General features: G+C 64.2%; 1 protein-coding gene across 1 annotated transcript; it reads right to left on the reverse strand.

The window, feature by feature from the left end:
• Positions 1-7991: 7991 nt before the first annotated feature.
• IHH (Indian hedgehog signaling molecule) lies at positions 7992-18476 on the reverse strand. Its single transcript, XM_075153938.1, has 3 exons — positions 18174-18476; positions 11880-12141; positions 7992-8653 (listed from the first exon to the last, which is right to left on the reverse strand). The coding sequence occupies exons 1-3, from the start codon at positions 18474-18476 to the stop codon at positions 7992-7994; spliced, it is 1227 nt and encodes a 408-aa protein (XP_075010039.1).
• Between the last annotated feature and the right edge of the window lie 763 nt (positions 18477-19239).

Consider the following 19239-nt stretch of genomic DNA (forward strand, 5'->3'; position numbering starts at 1 on the left):
CCAGCATCGGTCAGGAAAGCAGGGAAGTGACTGAACACACAGCATCCCTCCTGCTGCTTCCCTGTGCCCGCTCCCACAGCCCTTCCCCAGCACACCACCCCAGCACATTGCATCCAGTGCCCCATGTCCCTGGCACAGCCAGACTCTCCTCCCCCCAGCACCCCCACCGCTTGGCACATCCCCCAGCCCTGCTTTTTCCTGTCACCTCCAGGATCTTCTGGTTTTGCTTCACTGGGTCTTGTCCCAAGGCCAGAGCTGCTCCCTAGGAAGGAAGAGAGCCAGGGCTGGGCTGGGGGAATAGTACAGGGATGGGTGCAGGGTGACACCCCCCCCCCCCCCCAGCAGCACAGCCTCACCTCTTCCCTGTTAATGGCCTTTCCATGGAGTCAGCTCCTAACCTGCTCCCAGGGTGACTGGATAAATCAGCTGCTCCTCCCAGGACCTTGGGCTCTAATTAATGTCAGCTCATTAACGAGATAACGGCCATTTATTACCCTGTCTCCCTGGCTGCTGATTAACCCTTTCCCAAGGCGGGGGCAGGGGGTGGTGGTGCCATGGGACAGGAATGGCGGGAGCAGGTGACATCTCTGCAGTGAGACCCAGGGACACCTCAATGGGGGGGACAGATAGAGGGACAGGCAAGCAGGACCGCAGAAGGACTGAGCATAGGATGGATGGGACAAGGCAGGGTCAGGACGTTTGGGTTTTCTTCCTAGTAGTATGGTAAGGGCTCGGTGGATTAAAGCCTTGAAGGAGCTGCCAAGACTCATGGGTTCCCCCTGGGTTGTCACCACGGCCTCCAGCACATCCCTGTGCCTCAGTGTCTCCAAGCGTCCCTACCCCAGCCCATGGGGGAGAGCGTGGCCGAGACCTAGAGCAAAGCACAAAACCTCTGCACATCCCTGGCCTTCAGCCCCTATTTTGAGGAGCTGCCGCACAGTCCCACAGCCAGTGGGAAGCCACCAGCATCTTCTTGCCCCTAGAGGCAAAAGCAGCCCCAGCTCCATCTCCCCCGGTGAACTGCCTGCGCCAAAGAGCGGTGGGGCAGGACGATCTGCTCCAGGGCAAGAGGGAGCCTTTGACTTGCCCTTGACCTGGGCCTGGGTACAGAGGGCAGGAGCAAAGGAGCTGGGGCGGGCACGGTGCCCCCACCCGGCAGCCCAGCGCCAGGCTGCGGGGGCTAATGCTCTCTGTACATCAATCACGCTGCTCGGCGGCTCCCTATTAGCGGGAGCAGCGGCTGGTTAATCAGGCTGAGGGCTTCGGCTCGTTAAGCTGACACCTCTGTTGTGAGAGTGAGACATGGGGGCACGCAAGGTGCCACTTATTTATTTTCTTCTTTCCCAGGGAATATATTAAACAAATTAAATTCCTGGAGTGTTGGGTCAGCACAGCCGGCTCTGCGCCTGTCCCAGCTCCACCTAGCTCAGCCGCGGGGAGGGGACCACGCTCCCCAGCCTGCAGCAAGCCCCCGGCACCACTGCAGAGCCCCGGCCCCCCTCCGCGCCTCCCCAGCCCCTTGCAATAAGACACAGCCCCCCTATTCCCCCTATTTCCCTTCCCGGGCTGTGTTGCAACCGCGGCTGCTCGGCGGTGCCGAGCGTGGTTAGTGTGTGGAGATCTTGTGGGAAATGCAGACCATGATTTTGAACGGAAAGTCCCCTGGGAACCTGCCTGCTGTCCCTGACCGGGCTCCCTCAGCCCCGCAGGGAGGGGAGCTGTGGGGCAGCCTCGGGTGCTTTTGGAGCAGCTTGTAATGCTCCCTGCTCCAGGCAGAGCCAGGGGCTGGTTTCAGCCATAGCACCGAGCCTTTTTCTTTGCACTCTGGCATTGGGGACATCTAGGCCGGTGGCAGGTTGGCACTGCAAGGTCCTTCTGCAAGCAGGAGTGCTAGGAGGGAGCACACTTATTCTCTGTAAAAATTGAGTCTCCATCACAGGACTCGAGGAGCTGGGGATTTAGAAAAAAACACTGCTCATCCCAAGAACAGCTTTCACGCCACGAGCATTAACGTCACTGGCATTGGCCTCAAATCGTACAGAGCCGTGAGAACAAGGGTCTTTGCTGAAACATTCCCCTGCACTGCAACCTTCGCCTGCTTCAGCATCAGTCACCTTTTCAAAAGCAAGTGCTGTCCCTGCTCAAACCCCCTGAGGGTTGGGATGCCGTTTCCTCGCTGCCGGGCTGCTCTGCTCCATACCAGCACCGTCTGCATTTCAGCCCTGCTCCGGGTCTGGTTAGGTGACAGGCATGGATGGAAAACTTGCTGCAAATTAGTCATTAGTCCCTGGAGTGGTTTATTTACTGACGATTTGCAACTCTTCCCTCCATAATCACCTTTTCCCTCCCCATTCTTCCAGCAAAGTCAGTGGCAGCCTGTCCTGCTCTGCTGTCCCACCCCGTCCGCATCCCATCCCATCTTGTCATCCCCATCCCTTCACAGAGCCAGGTCCCTTCCACCCAACCCCAGTCCTTCAAGTGCCTCTTCATTTCAGGAACGGACCCACCTTTTGCTGGTGGAAGGGTGACTCCCTGGAGGTTAGTGAAGAATTAGAAATAATTTAATTTACCTCCCTGTTTGGGTGCTTTGATGAGCTGAAAGGCCTCTTGTCAGGCAGCGAATCCATCTTCCTCCAGCCTTACATCAAATTTCATTCACTAATTAGAAACTCCTGCCCCGGAGCGTGCAGCCCCCACCCCAGCCACCCCTTCTCCCCACCAGCACCATTATGAAAATAAATCGTTCCATTAGCCGCATTGTTGTGGCTGTGGGGCCCAGTGCCGGGAGTTATTAGAGCAGGAAGGAGGGCGTTGGATCAAGACGAATGATTTATTAAGGAAAAGGACCCTGATTAGATTCTTGCTCGTCCCTTGCACGTGGGCGCATACTCACACACCCCCCGACCCGGTGCCTGGGGCACCCCAGAGCCACTCGTGGAAGGTCAGTGCCGGACGGCTGCGGGGTTTCCCCTGGGGCCGTATCTTGCCGGCTGCTCCCGTGGTGCTCGGAGCCCCCCATCTCATACTGGGACAGTGTATGAGGTAATGGCTGATGCCGACTGCCAGACCCCCCGCACGGTCCCCAGCCGCCCCTGCCTGCGCCTCCCTTATACGGAGGGCAGGGGACCACCAGCATCACCCCCAGCTCTGCCTGCCCTGCAGTGAGGAACCGCAGCGGGTGCTGGATGGGTCCTGCTGACCAGGGAGGGGATACGGGAACGGAAAGGCAGGCTTTGGTGTGTTAGCTCCGCACCCCGTGCTGTGGGAGAGGGAGCTACAGGGTGCCCCTCCAGTGGGAGGGTTGGCAGGGCTCACCCTGGGTGAGGGGAGAGGGTGTCAGCCCCCTCCGTGGGTCCAGGGTGCTCTCTGCACCTGGGAGATATGGGGTGGCCATGACTGCAGAGGTGGGCACTACCCCAGGGTGCCTGTGTCCTGTGGTCCTCACAGTGCCCATGCTGTCACCATGGGCCATGTGCATGTCTCCCACTTGTCCCTGGAGGGGACAGAGACTGGGGACACAGAGACACCTGGGTGCTTCAGACACTGCCTGGCATATAAAGTATCTGGGCTGGAGAGAGAGTAATTTGGGGGATTGGATGGCGATGCTGAGAGCCGGGAGGCGTTCAAGCCCGACCGGTGAGGTGGTGGGCATGTGTCTGTCCAGGGGATAAAGGTATGTGTAGGGAGTGGATGTGTGCGTCTGTCTGTCCGTGTCTGTACTGGCACAGCGGGCTGTGCTGTGACTCCCAGAGGCTGCTGCCTGCTAAAGCACCTCCATCTGCCCGGGGGAAGCTGCCAAGCGCAGGCAGAGGGGCTCTGGGGAGGGGCAGGCAGCCCCTGCAGTGGAGGGGGGGGCTCCCAACGCTGTCCCCACACGAGTGCCACGGTTGAGAGAGGGGCAGGAGGTGGGGGGCTCGGGGCAGAGGGGGAGGTGGTGGACGCATTTGGGGCGCAGGATGGGCTCTGCAGCCCACACCACGCACGGTCCTGGGGCTCCCGTGGGCCCGGGGCCAGGGCGCTGGGACTCCCCCCTAACAGCGCTGCAGGGAGCAGGGTCCTGCCCCTGCCCCCGGAGCAGCAGCACTCCGAAAAGCCATTACGCTAAATTAAGCTAATGCAAGTGAGAGTGGGAGGCGGGTACGGGCTCCCTCTGCGGGCACACGCCGGCTGGCAGCGTGCGGGACTGAGCCGGGCCGGGCAGCCTCTCCTGGGCTTTTTTGGGGGGGCAACCATGGGTCGGTCCGCCCTTGCCGGGAGGAGGATCCCTGCAACCTGCTGTACCGATGCCCGCAGGCCAAGATATTTCGGGGTAACCCCCCCCATCACTGTCACCGCCCAGGCCATGGGAACCTGGTTGGACCCAGAGCCCCCAGACGATGGGGACAAACCACCTCCTTGCCCGGAGATATTCCCCGCTCCGTGGGGAAGGTTTGGTCTTGAACTGCCGCAGGATCCCCACCCTGCTGTCGTGCCCTGCCCGCGCCGCTCAAAGGTGCAGTTCCCCACAAACAGGAGATGCTTTCGGGGTGCTCCACTCCCACTCCCTGAGCCCTGACGCCCCCCACCACCCCTTGCCGGGACCCCAGCAGCCAACGTGCCAGCCTGGGCCCGGGAGCGGGGTTGGCTGGTGCTGCCACAGCAGAAGGCCAGGGCGCGAGGGACAGACGGGAGAGGCGGGGATGGGGACAGCGTCCCCCCTTGTTAACAGCGCCGGACCCTGTAGCCTTTTCAAGGCTCTGAATAGGGGGTGGTACCTCTCCTCCCCTCAACTGGGGGCCGAGGGGTGTTGGCGCTGGTTTAACACGATCAGACAGGGTTGGAGGGGGGTGGGGGACATGCTACCCCAGATGGGAGCATGTGGGGGGTTTCTCCTGCCACCACATGCCCTTCCTCTGCCTCCCGCCCACCATTCACATGGTAATGAGGACAAATTGATGGAGGGACATCCATTGTGGTACCCTCCAGCCCGGCCCTTCTGCCGGCCACCCACCAGCATCCCCATCCATCATCAGCCAGGCGGGACCCTGGTGAGATCCCCCTGCCCAGGACTGGCACCCTGAGAGACGGGACTGCTTCAGGTGCCCACGAGCAGTAGGGCAGCACCCAGGCCGCCCTAGCTCTCCTGGGGCTGAGCGACAAGAGAGGGGGGAAGGAAGAGCCCCCCATAAATCCTGTCTGTCAGCCGGACATCATTTTGTCCTGACTGTCCTCGCCATGGGGCTTTATGGGACTAGGGAGCTGTTAATGGGGCTTCAGACAGATCCCAGAATCTTATTTATGGGTGTCTCCCCTTCCTCTCACTGCCCTGGGGCCAGCCCAGAGCCAGGACCCCCTCCACTTTCCCTGCTTCCACCCCAAAGCAGCCCCCCAATACCCTGCAGCATCCTCCTAACGGGGCAAAGAGCTGTTCCCCCATACTCACTGATACCCTAAAAACCTGGGCCTGGAGATGGGCTGCCCACAGCACCACGGGGCACCCCAAAGGGCACATCCTCTCCCCAAGCAGCCCCTGCCTCCAGCTCCCCCCGCCGTGCCTGCAACGACAGCCTGATTGAAATTTCACTCCATAAAGCGCCTCTCGAAAGCCTGACCCCGTGGCCCCCCCGGGGACCAATTTGTCCTTCTCTGTAATAAGAACCTAATTAAATTAGCTCAGCCGCCTCGCAGAGCCCTTAAATTAGCCGCAGTGATGAGGGCCCTCGCTGACAGCCTGCTGCTGAATTGCTCTGCACTTGCCATGCTGTGGGGTCCAGGGAAAGCCCTGAGGGGGACCCCGCTCCCAGCCCCCCTGGGGAGACCAGGGCAGGGCAGCTTGGAGATGGGGCAGGGGGTGCAGAGAGGGGTCTGTGGGTGGGATAAGTATGGGGAGGCTCTGTGGGGAGCTGGCTGGTGGTCGTGGTCTTCCCTTCTGCTGGCATTAGGATGGGGTGGGGGGGGATAGGGCTGGCAAGGGGCGAGGGGACAGAGCCAGCAGTGACTAGCGCTAGTGACATTGGAAACCCAGTGTACAGGGTAGGAGGTCCATCTTCCCTGGGAGCACTGGGTTAGTGGGTGTTGTGGTGATGGAAATGGTGGGGAAGGGTGTCCCAGCGTGGCCAGGCACTGGGGTGATGGGCCCAGACGGGGATGGAGAGGTGTCCCCGGCAGTCCCATGGTGGCTGTCCCTCCTACATCCTGCTCTGCTTGTCCTAGTTTCCAGGTGGCCCCAATGACAGCTTGGTCCCATGTAGGCTGGGTCACTCCCGCAGCCTCCGGCTGCCCACCTCCCCTGGGTATGGGGGAGTGGGGAGGGAGAGCTCACCCTTACTGGTGGGGGGCACTGGGGTGGCCAAATCTTGCTTCTAGAGAAGCACAAGATGCCCTCTAGCCCTGTCCTGTTTATGATGGGCAGTAAGAGTCCCCGATTCCTGGCTGCCCTCCCCACATCAGAGCTCGGAGTGCCCGCCTGGGAGACGATGGATTTATTGGGCTGTGACCCCAACCAGGAAAGGTACATCCAGTGAAGAGACAAAAATACACCTGCTGTCGGCCGTGCTCGCGCTCTCTCACTTTGCCCTGGACAACAATCACCATAAAAACTGTGCTTTAAAATAATCTTTAAATAATTTCTGCTTTTTGTTTTTTTTAAAAAAAAAAATCATCCCCCCCACCCAAACAGCTTTCCCCCACGCCTGCTCCCGTCTCACCCTGCACGCGCCCACGCTGCCTCCCATCTATGGTACATACAAAGAGCAGATAAATAAATATTAAGACGCGTGATGCTGCAGGGGGGACGTGGGTCACAGCCCTCCCCAGTCCCCTCACCTCCGCTAACTTGGAGCCAGGGGAGGCTGAGGCTGTAGCTAGGATTTTGTGGCGGGGACCGTGGCTGCAGCTCTGATGGGACTCCCCCCAGGTCCCGGGAGCGGGTGAGCAGCAATGAGTTACCCTGAGGGTTTGGGGTGCTCGGGGGGTCAGGGAGGTCAGGCCAGGCAGGGTCTGGAGCTTGGGGAGTTTTTTTAGCTTTGGCGTGGGAAGGGCATGGCTTTGGGCTGAGCCAGCTCATGGCGGGATGCCGGGAAGGCAAGAGAGGGAGTGCTCTTTCCCCAGCCACTTTCCTTCCCCTGGCTCCAGCAGGCTTCTCCCCACCCCTTCTCCCACCAGTGTGTGCCCATGCCTGGCTGGCACTCGCACCCTCCTGCCCGCACGCCTGCCTCCGCAGCTCCCTCTTGCCAGCCAGAGCCCCCCGTGCTGTCACAGCGTCCCCACGGGCATGCCCGTCTGGCTTTGGGCAGAGCTCGGGGTCCCGCTCCAGCAGCACTCATGTCACAAAGTTAGGGGTCTTGTGCCAGAGCCATGCCAGCCCCTCCAGCCCTGCCTGTGCTTGGGCACCCCAGGCATACAGGGGCTGGGTTTGGGTGCCCCCCTGCACCCACAGTCAGGGCTAAGGGCAAGGCACAGTCCCAGTACCTGGGTCACCCTCCTCCCAGATGCCATGTCCCAGGGGTGGGAATGGCATCGCCTGCCCTCCCACCCAGCCTGTCCAGCAAAGGGCCCTGGAGACCCTCTCCCAAAGGCTCCCCACCGGGTGCAGGCAGGCTGGGAGCCCCGTGGGAGCAGTCTGCAGCCAGGGGCTCTCTCCTCTTCCCACTCCCCCTTGTCTACCAGACCTCCGTCGTTAGCTAATTCTGCACACGCACACGCACATCACACGCACACACACAAATAGCAGCATGTGGATCCAGCCAGGAACACCCCCATGTCCGAGGGGGCACCCTTCGTGCCTCCCCCCTGCCCCCAGGAACAGGGGTGAGGAAGGGGCGGTGGGCATGGAGGAGGCACACTGGGGAGCCCCGGTGCCCCCCAACTGGGAGGTGGCTGTGCCCTGAGCAGGCAGGGCTGGAGGCAGCTCCCCATGGACACCCAGCTTTGGGAGGGGGTGCTGATCCCCGGTGAGCCGCCCCGCAGCCACCACCTCCACCAGCAGCACCAGCTGCGGCCGGGGCGCACCCTCAGCTCTCCGCCCGGGGTACCCCCAGTGGGTGGAAGCTGTCGGGGGGCAGGAGCAGCCTGCCCAGGCGGTAGAGCAGCCCCGAGTACCAGTGCACGCCGTCCCCCTGCGCCCCTGGCCACCCCACCAGGCTGTGGTAGAGGCGGAGTGGCCAGAAGGCCAGCTGCGCCAGATGTTGCTCCTGCACCAGGGCGAAGCATGAGGCCACCATGCCATCCACCACCAGCGTCCCGTGGCGTGTCAGCGGGGCATAGGCTCCCACGTCCCTCCGGTTCCGCACCCCCACCACCTCGGCAGGCTGCAAGCTGCCCCCCGCTGCCGCCACCAGCACGAAATGTCCGGGGCGTACACGGCTGGCGAAGGTGGGACGGAAGTGAGCAGCGGGTGCCGAGGCGTTCTCGGCCACGAAGAGCAGGTGGGTGGGCGTCAGGGCCAGGTGCCGGGGCGGCTCCCGTGTCTCGATGACGTGGAAGGAGGTGAGGGCACGGGGCTCCTTGTCCAGGAAAGCCAAGAAGTCGCTGTAGGTGGGCCTGCCCGCCCCATCCATCGCCAGCACCCGCTGGCCCGGGCGCAGCGCCCACAGCGGTGTCCGGGCACCGTCCTCCAGCGTCGCCAGCGCCCGCCCGGGGAAGCAGCCCCCTGTCTTCGCAGCGGCCGAGTGCTCTGCGCGGGGAGAGAGAGGACAGGAGGGTTACCCGTCTGCCAGACCCCCACCATCACCCTTCCACGACGCATAGAGACCCTCCCAGGCTGCCCGGCTTTGCCCACCGGATGATAACCCTGCCCTGGCATCACCAATGTGCACGTGTTCGCTACACACTCCCAGCCACCAGTCCAGCCTCCCTGGGCGCCTGCTCCCCCTGTCACCCTGTCACTGGGGGTGGCACTCGGGGGCTCGAGCCACGCATGGCAGCACCTGCTCCCCACTGTGGTGCCAGGGCGCTGGGACTGCTCTGCAGAGCCAGGTCCCGAAACCCACCTGGCAGAGAGAGCGGGACACAGCCACAGCCCCAAATGCGCAAGGCAGGGCCAGGGGGCACCTGAAGCTCGAAAGAGGGGAGGCAGAGCCCTGAGCTGGCAGCAGGCTGAGGAGCAGAGTGCGCGGTCGCACCCTGCATGTCCACAGCATCCCCATCCCCGGCAGTGCTGGGCTTGGGTACCACTGGGGAGGATGCTACAAGGAACGGTGCAGCGTGCAGCACCCTTCCCCAGCACCCCTCCACCCCGCGCTGCAGCCCGGCTCCCTTCTCCTGCCTGCTCGCCCCTGCATCGCTAATGCCAGCTGACCCCCTCTCTGAGCTGCAGGGAGATGTCACAGCCTGTGGCCATCATCAGGCAAAAGCCACCAGCCTCCTGGGCAGAGCTTCTCTAGCAGTTGTCACAGGGTAAAGCTCCCAAACTCTCTGGGTCTTGTCCCCTGGGATGGTGGCACAGCAGTCCTACCCCTCCCCAGATGAAAAGATGCAGCAAGTCATCAAGTCTCACCAGGGGCCCATCCTGACACTTAGCAGAGGAACCCTGACCTCCCAAGGAACGGTGCTCAGCTCCCACAGCAGCCCTGGTCCCCCAAGCCCCAGCAACCCCCATCTTAGTGTCTATATGACGCCCTCCCACCATCTGCCAGAGGCATCTCATCTAGGGTCCTGCTCCTGGCCCTGCATGGTCCCAGCCTTGAGCTCCCGGCCCCCCTCAGGATCCTCTCCCAGCTCCCTCATGTAAGCCCTGAGTGTCCCCACCCGGATGGCATTGCCCCCCATCCCTCCCCAGTTTTGGGCAGAGCCAAATCCCAGCCCCCAGGCCCATGAAGAGAGGCATCCATCTCTGGGACACAATCCTTTTATTGCTCAGATGAGGTGCAGTGTCCGCCCCGTGCCTGCCCCGGAGGCCGGGTCCCAAATCCTGCACTTTGAATCCCCGGGCAGGCGGCAGAGCCGTGGGAAGGGGCTGGCAGGAGGGCGAGAGGAGCACCTGGCAGAAGCGGGGGGCACAGGCGCTGGGCATGAAGGGGTGCGCGGCTGCAGGGGGGGGACCCGAGGAGACGTAATACATACAACAGGCCACGCGGCCATCCGTACAAAAATAAAAGCCATTTACTAAGAGGCAGGGGCAGCCCGGCTGCCCTCTGTACACAGCTCTGGGAGAGTCAGGATATGCACCCCACAGCCTCCACCACGCAGCCGTGGACTCCCCATAGCCTTGGGGATAAATATGGGGGACCCAGAGCCCCAAGCTGCTGCTGCGGAGCAAGAGGGCTGTGGCCAGCCTCTAGAAGCCCTCCAGGGCCTCAGGGCCCCGGTCTGCTGCCTGGGTCACGGTGTCCCTCTTCAGTCAGTCCAGGGGAGCATCCTGGGATTCAAGAGCCTCTGTCCTTCTCCAGGGGCACAGCCCCACTCCTCTGGCCAGCCCCAAGGCTCTGCGGTCATGGTCCTTGCTTCGGAGCCTGGCCCCACTCCTCCAGCCAGCCCCACAGGGCACCCTGGGCCGTGGGAGACCTGGTCCTTCGCCCACGCTTTGTCCCTCTTCCTCGGGGGCGCGTCGCTCCCTCTCTGCGGCGCGGTCGCCCCACCTCCATCGCTGGCCGGAGTTGTGCCCGTCCTGGCATCGGCACGGGGGAGCGGGTCAGCGCGGGGGGGCAGGCTGGCGTCTGGGGGTGTCAGGCCGCTGACCGCGGGCTAGGGCAGTAGGACAGGCAGAGTGCGGTGGGAGCCGAGCCCAGGGACAAGAGACGTGGGGCAGCACCGGTGTACCAGCCCCGGCACTGCCGCCACACAGTGCGCGGCACATGGGTGTGTGGGCACGTCTGTGGGCACACGTGTGCAGCCACAACCCTCTCCCTATGCATGTGCACGCGTGTGCAAGTGCTCTGGGTGCAGGCACGGTTCCCTGGCATGGCAGCCACGTGCCAGCACAGTGCTGGTGTGGGTGCAGCCGCCGAGGCTACCTCTGTGCCCACGCAAGCCCACTCACAGGCAGAGCCCTTCCCAGCCTGTCGCGACATGGGCACACATGCATCCGGGCAGCAACACGGCCCTCTCCTGGGGTGTGGCCGCGGGGTGAGTGTGGCCCTGCGTGGCCGGTGCCGTGCGTGGGCCACTGCTGCCCTCTGCCGCACGCAGCCAGCGCGGTCGCTCCGGCGGGAGCTCCGCGGGGCCCGGGGCTGCAGCACCCCGGGCAGGGCAGCTTCTTCCCGGGCTGCGGGAGGCCTTGCACCCCACGCAGTCCTGTCCAGGCCACGGGCTGGGCCTGAGAGCAGCCGTCCCCCACCCACTGCACCGCACGGGGGGAAGCAAACACCACCAGCGACGATAGCACCCCTCATTCCAGCCCAGCTGCCCCTGCCCCCAGCAATCCCCAGCTCCGCTCCCCTCTGCAGAAGACGCTGCACAGTGAAGAGCTCACCCCAGGGCACCCTCACCCGTCCCTGCCTGGGTGTCCCCATCGCCGGCCCTGGCCAGTCAGTGATGGACAGATGCTGCTGCCACAGCAGGAGCTCAAGAGCAGCCGGCAGTGGAGGAGGGCAGGGCTGGAGGGGGCTGAGCGTGGGCAGCTGGGCACTAAGGGGCTGCAAGGACAGGGGAGACAGATGCGATGGGCAGACTGGGGGGCCAGGGTGGGAGAGAAGGGGACGTGGGGTGGGAAAAGGAAGGGGGTAGAGAGAGTGGGTCAGGATGCAGGTCCGTGGGAGCTAGGTGGAGAATTTGCCCCATGGCACTGCTGGCCACAGGTGTGTGACTCACTCCCCACCTGACTGTCTGCCCCAGACAGGGAAATCAGGCTGCGAGAGCCAGCACCCCCTGGGAGCACCCCACTCAGCCAGCCAGGCTCCCTGGGCACACCACAATGGGGGGGCTGGCCCCCGGCCCCGCTCACTGCCCTCCCCTGGCCTTACCTGACTTGACGGAGCAGTGGATGTGCGCCTTGGACTCATAGTAGACCCAGTCGAAACCAGCCTCCACGGCCAGGCGAGCCAGCATGCCGTACTTGTTGCGGTCCCGGTCCGAGGTCGTGATGTCCACAGCTCGGCCCTCATAATGCAGCGACTCCTCCGAGTGGTGCCCGTCCTCGTCCCAGCCCTCCGTCACCCGCAGCTTCACCCCTGGCCACTGGTTCATGACGGAGATGGCCAGGGAGTTCAAGCGGTCCTTGCAGCGCTGCAGGGCAGAGGGGCAAGTCAGTAAAAGCTTTTTGGGGGCGGGGGTTAGCTGCCTGGTTGGCAGGTTGTATCCCACCATGATTCCACGAAGCTTCTCTGGGTCCTCAGACCCTTTGGGGGCTGGTCCAGCAGAGGAAGATGTGAGAACATGAGGCGCCTTGTCCATCCTGTGCCCTCCAGACTCCCTGCAGTGCCCAATAACCCCTTGTTTGACACAGCATCTCCCAACAGGAGTGTGCACCCCAACAGGGTACCCATCCCCCCATCCATTTCTCCCCCACTTCCTGCCTCATTGAAGAGCCTGTTGGGCAGCAGAGCCTTGGTCAGGGTGAAATACCCTCTCTGCTCCCAGGACACCTTCCCTGTGCTAGCACCGACCCAGGGACTTCCAGCAGACAGGAGGAGGATGTGGGAGCTGAGACCCTGCTGCCTCCTGGCTGGGAGGATCTCCAGCATTGCCTGTGGGCACAAATGAAACAACCTGCCCAGTCCTCAGCACAGCTCTGCTTAGTATCACTCCTCAAGTCCTGAGGCACAAGGACACAGCGCTGGGCCGTCTCATAGCTTCATCCACCCTCTGCTCACGTGGGAAATACCAAACCCACACAAGAGCAGAAGCTACGTGGGGTGAAGCCCCCTCCACCTCTCCTGCCACAAGGGCTGAAAAGCCAGGGCTGAGGAACAGCAGCAGATCCCAAAAGCCCCAGACCTGGTGGCCATAGAGGTCACACAAGCAAGGTAACTGCCCTGCCTCATCCCCGCCTGCTGTGGTCCTCCCCAGCAAGCAGAGGGATGCCAGCCCCAAATGCCTGCGCCGCAGCCCTCCCAGCCTCGCCCCACGCTGCCCGCTTCCCCCAGCCACAGCTGCATCTCAGGGAGGGACCAAGTCCCTGCGCGCTTGGCTTGCAAAAGTACAGCCTGCACTTCTGGTCCCTTCCCCTGCTGCAAAAGGGATGGAGGAGAGCTAGAAAAGGTGTAGGAAAAGCAATACGGGAGCTTCTACACAAAAGCAGGTGAATGGACCAGGAGCGTGCAGCCTAGAAAGGAGATGCTGGGGGGTCCCAGAGAGTGCTATAAAATCAGGACGAAGGACAGAGCATTCACGGTCACGCATTAAATGAAATGACTGGGCAGCAGCCTAAAAACCAGCCAACGCAGGGGACATTTTCACGTGATGCCCAGCTCAGCGCTGGAACTCCCCACCACAGGATGTCGTGGGTCGTGAGACACAGTCACGGCGAGCATGAGCCAGGGCTATAAAACCCAATGCTGGCTATACTCCCAGGCTCAGAAATGCCCCAGCACTTCTTCCACAGGAAGCTGCCCCCCAAAAACATGGGCCCTCACCCTATCCCCAGGCACCTGCTCCCGTCCAGAGGAGGTGGGCACTGCTGCTCTTGGGGAAACCCGCTTGTGCTTGGCAGGGTCCGGGCCCCGGGAAGGGCAGTGCCAGGCAGGCCTTTGCCCCACATGGGGTGGGGGAGCACCTCTGCCCTCGTCCCACGGCTCTCTGGGTGTGGGCAGATAAGCTAGGAAGGTGGACAAACAGTTGCCAGGTGAGGGGAGGAGGAGGAGGGAGGGGAGTGACTTTTGTCCCCGTTCAACATCACTGTGGTGCCAACCGTGGTGCCACTTGGCACAAGCAGTTCCCAAGGTCCCCGGCCCCCCGGGGACCCCACAGAGAAGGGTAGCAAAGGGGTTTGGGGCTGGAGGCAGGCGAGGAGCCCGTGATGCCCCCTGCATCCCCCAGGCCATCACTCCAGTCATCCCCTTGCTGCTCCCACACCAGCACCCCACTCTGGGCACCCCTCCTGCCCTCACTGCCAGCCCTTCTGTCCTCCGGGGGCACCCTGCCTGCACACAAACACTGAGACCCTCCAACCCCTGTCCCCCCCCTGCCTGCCACCAGCCCCTGGAGGAGGGCCACCCTTTCCTGGCGGGACCCACCTGGGCTTCCTTGTCCCCTGCATGTGCCTCTGCCACCGCAGCCCCAGCCCAAGGGTCCCACCTTCCCCTCCCTGCCCGGGGCAGCGCCCACCTGCCTGCCTGCCCGGCTGGGCACACGGCGGCAGGCAGGGCCCCGCAGCACCCTGCCCTCGGGCTGCCGGGACGGGCGGCTCTGCCTGTGCCTTTGGTGGCCAGCAGGTGTCAGAGCACGGGCAGGGAGCGGGCAGGGACCGGCAGGGAGCAGGCAGCGTCGGGCAGGGAGCGGGGAGCGATGGGCAGGGAGCAGGTAGCAATGGACAGGGAGCAGGCAGGGACAGGCAGGGAGGGTCGGGGAGGGAGCAGGTACTAACGGGTGGGGAGCAGGCACGGGCGGGCAGGGCAGCAGTGGGCAAGGAGCAGGCACGGATGGGCAGGGAGCAGGCAACTATGAGGAGGGAGCAGGCAGGGATAAGCAATGATAAGCAGGGAGCAGGCAGTGATAGGCAAGGGCAAGCAGGTGGGGATGGGCAGGGAGCAGGCACAGGAGGCAGCGAGAAGAGAACAACGGGCAGGGATGGCCAGAGACAGGCAAGGAGCAGGCAGCAATGGGCAGGGAGCAGGCATGGGCAGCAGGGAGCAGGCACAGATGGGCAGGGAACAGGTAGGGACGGGCACTGCCTGCCCAGGGGCTCTGCTGCCTGCACAAACAGGTAGGCAGGGACCAAGGAACCCGTAGGCATGGGCTGTCCGCAGGCTCTGTGCTTGCCGGAGGCTGCAGGGAGAGCCCACCTCCTCCCCACGCACAGCCCAGAGGGGCTACAGCATCCTCGGGGACCAGGGTGACCATGTCTGCCTGCATGACACAGTCCCCCTCCTGCCTGGGGATGAACACAAGGTCTCGCAATGTGACGACAAAGATGTGGAAATGCCACTGTAGCCCACGGGCCCTGCAGGCCCCAGGCTGGAGTGGGATGTCCAAGCTCAGCCATGTGGCACTGAGCCCTGGCCACGGCTCACCAGCACTGTTCTGGTCCTCAGCTGAGAGGCTGAAACCCATGCACCAGGCATATAGCAGGGTTTGGGGGGAAGGCGGGTGGTGACAGTGTGTGTGGGGGGGCACAGCTTGACCCTGTAGTGGCACAGGTGACTGGGCACCCCCAGGCCACATGCAGGACAGGGCCCCGTGCCAGCACACTGAGCTGGGTGGCTCTGTGCTGTCCCATGCACATCACGGTGGAGACCCTGGGGATGTTGGTCTGGGCTGAGCAGAGATGTTCTCCCTGCTGACCAACATTGGCAACTCCCTTCTTGTATCCAGCCTGGGGACAGGACCATATCCTGTGGGGGAAGCCAAACCCCTTTAGGGAAGGCAGCAGGTCTGGAAGGAAGGGCACAGCTCCAATATGGGGCACAATCAGCAGGGACCACAGGGCCATCTCAGGGGGGGTATGCAGGACACTCAGGTGTGACCACAGTCTCAGCAGAGGGGTTGTGGATGGAGTGGGCTTGGCCATAGCTACCCCCATGTCCAGGAGAGCCTGGCCAGGAAAAGAGGGGTCCCACGAGCATCTCCCCCCCAGGGTGAGGTTTCTCCCAAAGGAAGCCAAGAGTCCTATCCCAAGGTGTCCATGAGAAATTCCTCACCACTGCAAGGATGGTCTCCATGCCAGTTGGGCCAACAGTGGCTGCAACGGGTGATGGCTAGGGTAGGGAGAAGCTTGGGATTGGGACTCTATGGGGGCAGGGGGCCCAGGACATTCCTGGGCCAGGCTGCTGGGGAGAGGTGAGGCGGGCTCTGCCTCCAGCCTTATCTCAGCACCTCCGAGTGGGACCAGCGAGAGCAAACACACTGGAATTCTTGAGGAAGATGAAACGATAAAGGAAAGGCGGGCAGAGAGCAGCACTACCCACCCCCCGAAGCAGGCGGCATCTTCCGGCTGCCTGGGACACCCAGACCCTTGGACTTGGGGAAAGAAAACAGGTTTGAAGTGAGTCAACAGCAGTAAAAGCCAGCACACTGGGGGAAGGGACAAGGAGTTGGGTCAATGGCCTTTCCCAACACATAGCAACACAGGGCATGGTGCCAGAGCCAGAGCTCCCATGTCTGGGGGCATCTCCCACAGCCAGGGACCATAGGACAAGCCCTGAGGGCTGTGGGATGGCAGCAAGCTACCAGAAGTCATGCCACCTCCATAGCAATGGGGACAATTCCCTACAGAGCTGCCCAACGCACCATGGTACCCATCTGTGCATGGACGTGTGGTGGCCTGGGACCCTGCTGGGGTAAGAGCCCTCATTTGCGCACCCCAAGAAGACCAGGGAGCTTCCATGTACCCTGCCAACAAGGCAGTGGGACAGCTGGAAGTGTGGGGCTGGCAGGTGGGACACGGAGCCCTCCTTCTCCCAGGGGTGCCGAGGGGCACTGGCTGGGTTAAAGCAGGCAGTGGGAGCACTGTCAAGAGCAAATGCACCAGAAGCACTGTCTTGCCTCCAACTCAAGCAATACGATGTCACCTGCTTCCCCGATGCACAGACCAGCGGAGCTCACCACTTCCTCAGTATCCCCAAGGCTGTTCCCCAGCGGATGCAGGCTCCAGCCCAGCCCCAGGGCTCCAGTGAGCAGCAACCATGACTGGTGCAACTCCCCAAGCTTGGTGCTGCCCCACAGGGGGTCTCTTTCCCTCTGCTGCAGTCCCCATCCTGAGAACCGCCCTGGACTACGGCCTCTGCCCTCAGGGACCTGTCACTGGGGCACACGGGGTTGCAGAGCTGTCAAACCAGCACCCAAGCCTCTTCTCTTCCCGTTGTTACCAACACCTCATCCAGAGACCACGGCCAGAGCCCCACTCAGCACCTACCACCATGGTCATCCACGCTTACCCACCCGCCAGCCCCAGACGGGGGGTGCAGTGGTCAGCGGGGCAGCCCCGGCTCCCCCCCGCCTCTCCCGGGAGCTCGCTCAGGCTGTAACCCAGTGCTGAGGCTGGTGGCCGGGTTTCTTAGCAAGGCCGTGTGGCTCCTTATCTGCATTCCTGAAACCCTCAGGCATTCTCCTGGCAATATTAAAACACAGAGTAACCTTCGTCCAGCATCACCCCCTCCTCCGCTGCTGTCCTCTGTCCCCCCCACCCCTCCTTCCCGCTGGCCCAGAGCACTTGTAAGCTGACTGCAACAAGGCATTTGCAATAACAGATTGTCCCCGTCCCTGAGCGCAGCAAGCTGAGGGCAGCCCACATCGGGCACTCTTTGCCACCCAAGACACACGGGAAGAAGGGGCACTGAGGCACGGCACAGGGTTTTGGCGACAGAGTGGGGACAAGGTCGGCAAGGGCACTCCTGGAGCCCAGTTTGCGGCTCTGCCTACTCCCCTCCCTGCCAGCACACCATGGTCTGCTGTGCCCCTCGGCTCCAACAGGCAGGCTGCCTGCTCTGGCAGAAAGAGCAGAGGGGCAAGGGCAGGATGGGTGCAGCAGGGCAGGGTGCTACCCGATTGGGAACAGCGTGGCACAGCACTGCTGGCTCGGGGGTGGTTTGGCAGCATGCTGCCGGATCGGGGGCAGTGTGGCATGGCTCGGAGGGCACCAGGGCAGGCTGCTGCCAGCTTGGAGGGCAGGGTGCTGCCAGCTCGGAGGACAGCGGGACATGGGTTGGGGGACAGCAGAGCAGGGTGCTGCCAGCTCGAGAGGCACAAGGGCAGATCTCGAGGTGCAGCAGGCATGGATGCCACAGGCTCCGAGGGGCAGCGGGCTGCCATCTCGAAGGACAGGGTGCTGCCGGCTTGCGGGGCAGCGTGCTGCCGGCTCCGGGAGCAGGGTGCTGCCGTACCAAGGCGCAGCGTGCTGCCAGCTCCGGGTCCGGCGCGCCCAGCCCAGCCGAGGGGGCAGAGCTCTGCAGCGCCCGGCGAAGGGAGCTGCCCGCGCTGCACAGCCAGCAGCCCGGGCCGGGCACCGGGATGCCCGGGGCAGGACGGGGAAGCCGCAGCGCCGGCTCCCCCGCTGCTGCCCGCGCTGCCCCAGGAGAGCGGGGCGCAGGGCGCTCCCGGGCAGCCCCGGTGCCCGCAGGTGCCCGGCGCGGGCGGAGAAACGGGCGGCGGCGGGGCCGTACCTGGGTCATGAGCCGGTCGGCGCCGGTGTTCTCCTCGTCCTTGAAGATGATGTCGGGGTTGTAGTTGGGCGTGAGCTCCTTGAAGCGCTCCGAATTACGCGCGATCTTGCCCTCGTAGCGGCCGCTGGCCCCCAGCGTCTTCTCGGGGACGTTGGGGCTGAACTGCTTGTAGGCGAGCGGGATGAGCTTGCGGGGCGGGCGGCGGCGGCTGCCCACCACCCTGCCCGGCCCGCAGCCGCGCACGGCCGGCGCCAGCAGCAGCGCGCACCCGCTCAGCAGCAGCAGCAGCCGCGCCGGCTTCATGACGCGCCCGGCGGCCCCGGGGCGGCCCGGGGGACCGGCGGCTCCGGGGGCCCCGCTAGGCTCGGCCGCCGCTCCCGCCGCCCGCCCCGGGGCTCCCCATGCGGCGCGCAGCCGGCGGGCAGGTGCCGGTGCCGGTGCCCGGCGGCGGGGCGCGGCGGCTGTCCGGCGCGGGTGCGCTCCGGCTACCCGGTGCGGCGGGCCGGTGTCGGCCCGCTCTGAGCTGCCGTGGCCCGGCAGCGGCAATAAATAGCGAAGGGCCGTTTGTTTTGGCAGGCGAGCGGCCGCTTGCGGGGCGCGGGGCGCGGGGCTCGGCGCTGCCGGAGCCCCCCGCGGTTTGCGCCCCGGCGGTCAGCGCGGCGGGGCTGGAGCCGGAGCCGGAGCCGCCGCTGCCTCCGCTCCCCGGGCAGGAGTGAGAGGGGAAATTGAAGAGATCCGGGACCGGGAACCGCCAGGACCGCACCCTGCCCGTGTCCCAGCCTCCCAGCGCCCTCCCTCTCTCGCCTCCTCCCCGCGGAACCTGCCCCGGGCCGCCCGCAGCCTCCTCCCCCCGGCCGAGCCCCGCGGCCCGCAGCCCACCCCGCCGGGGGTGCCCGCTGCCACCTGCCCCCCGGGGCAGCCCCGCTGCCGCCCCGAGGCGCGCCTGGCCCGCCGCACCCCCCCCCGGGGCGTCCCGCGGGGGCTCCCCCGCAGCGGCCTGGGCGCGGGGTGGCACCCCCGGGGCTCCGGCCCCCGCCGCGCCGCCTGCTCGCCAGGGGCCCGGGCC

The sequence above is a fragment of the Calonectris borealis genome, chromosome 6, assembly GCF_964195595.1.
Source record: "Calonectris borealis chromosome 6, bCalBor7.hap1.2, whole genome shotgun sequence".
Classification (NCBI taxonomy): Eukaryota; Metazoa; Chordata; class Aves; order Procellariiformes; family Procellariidae; genus Calonectris; species Calonectris borealis.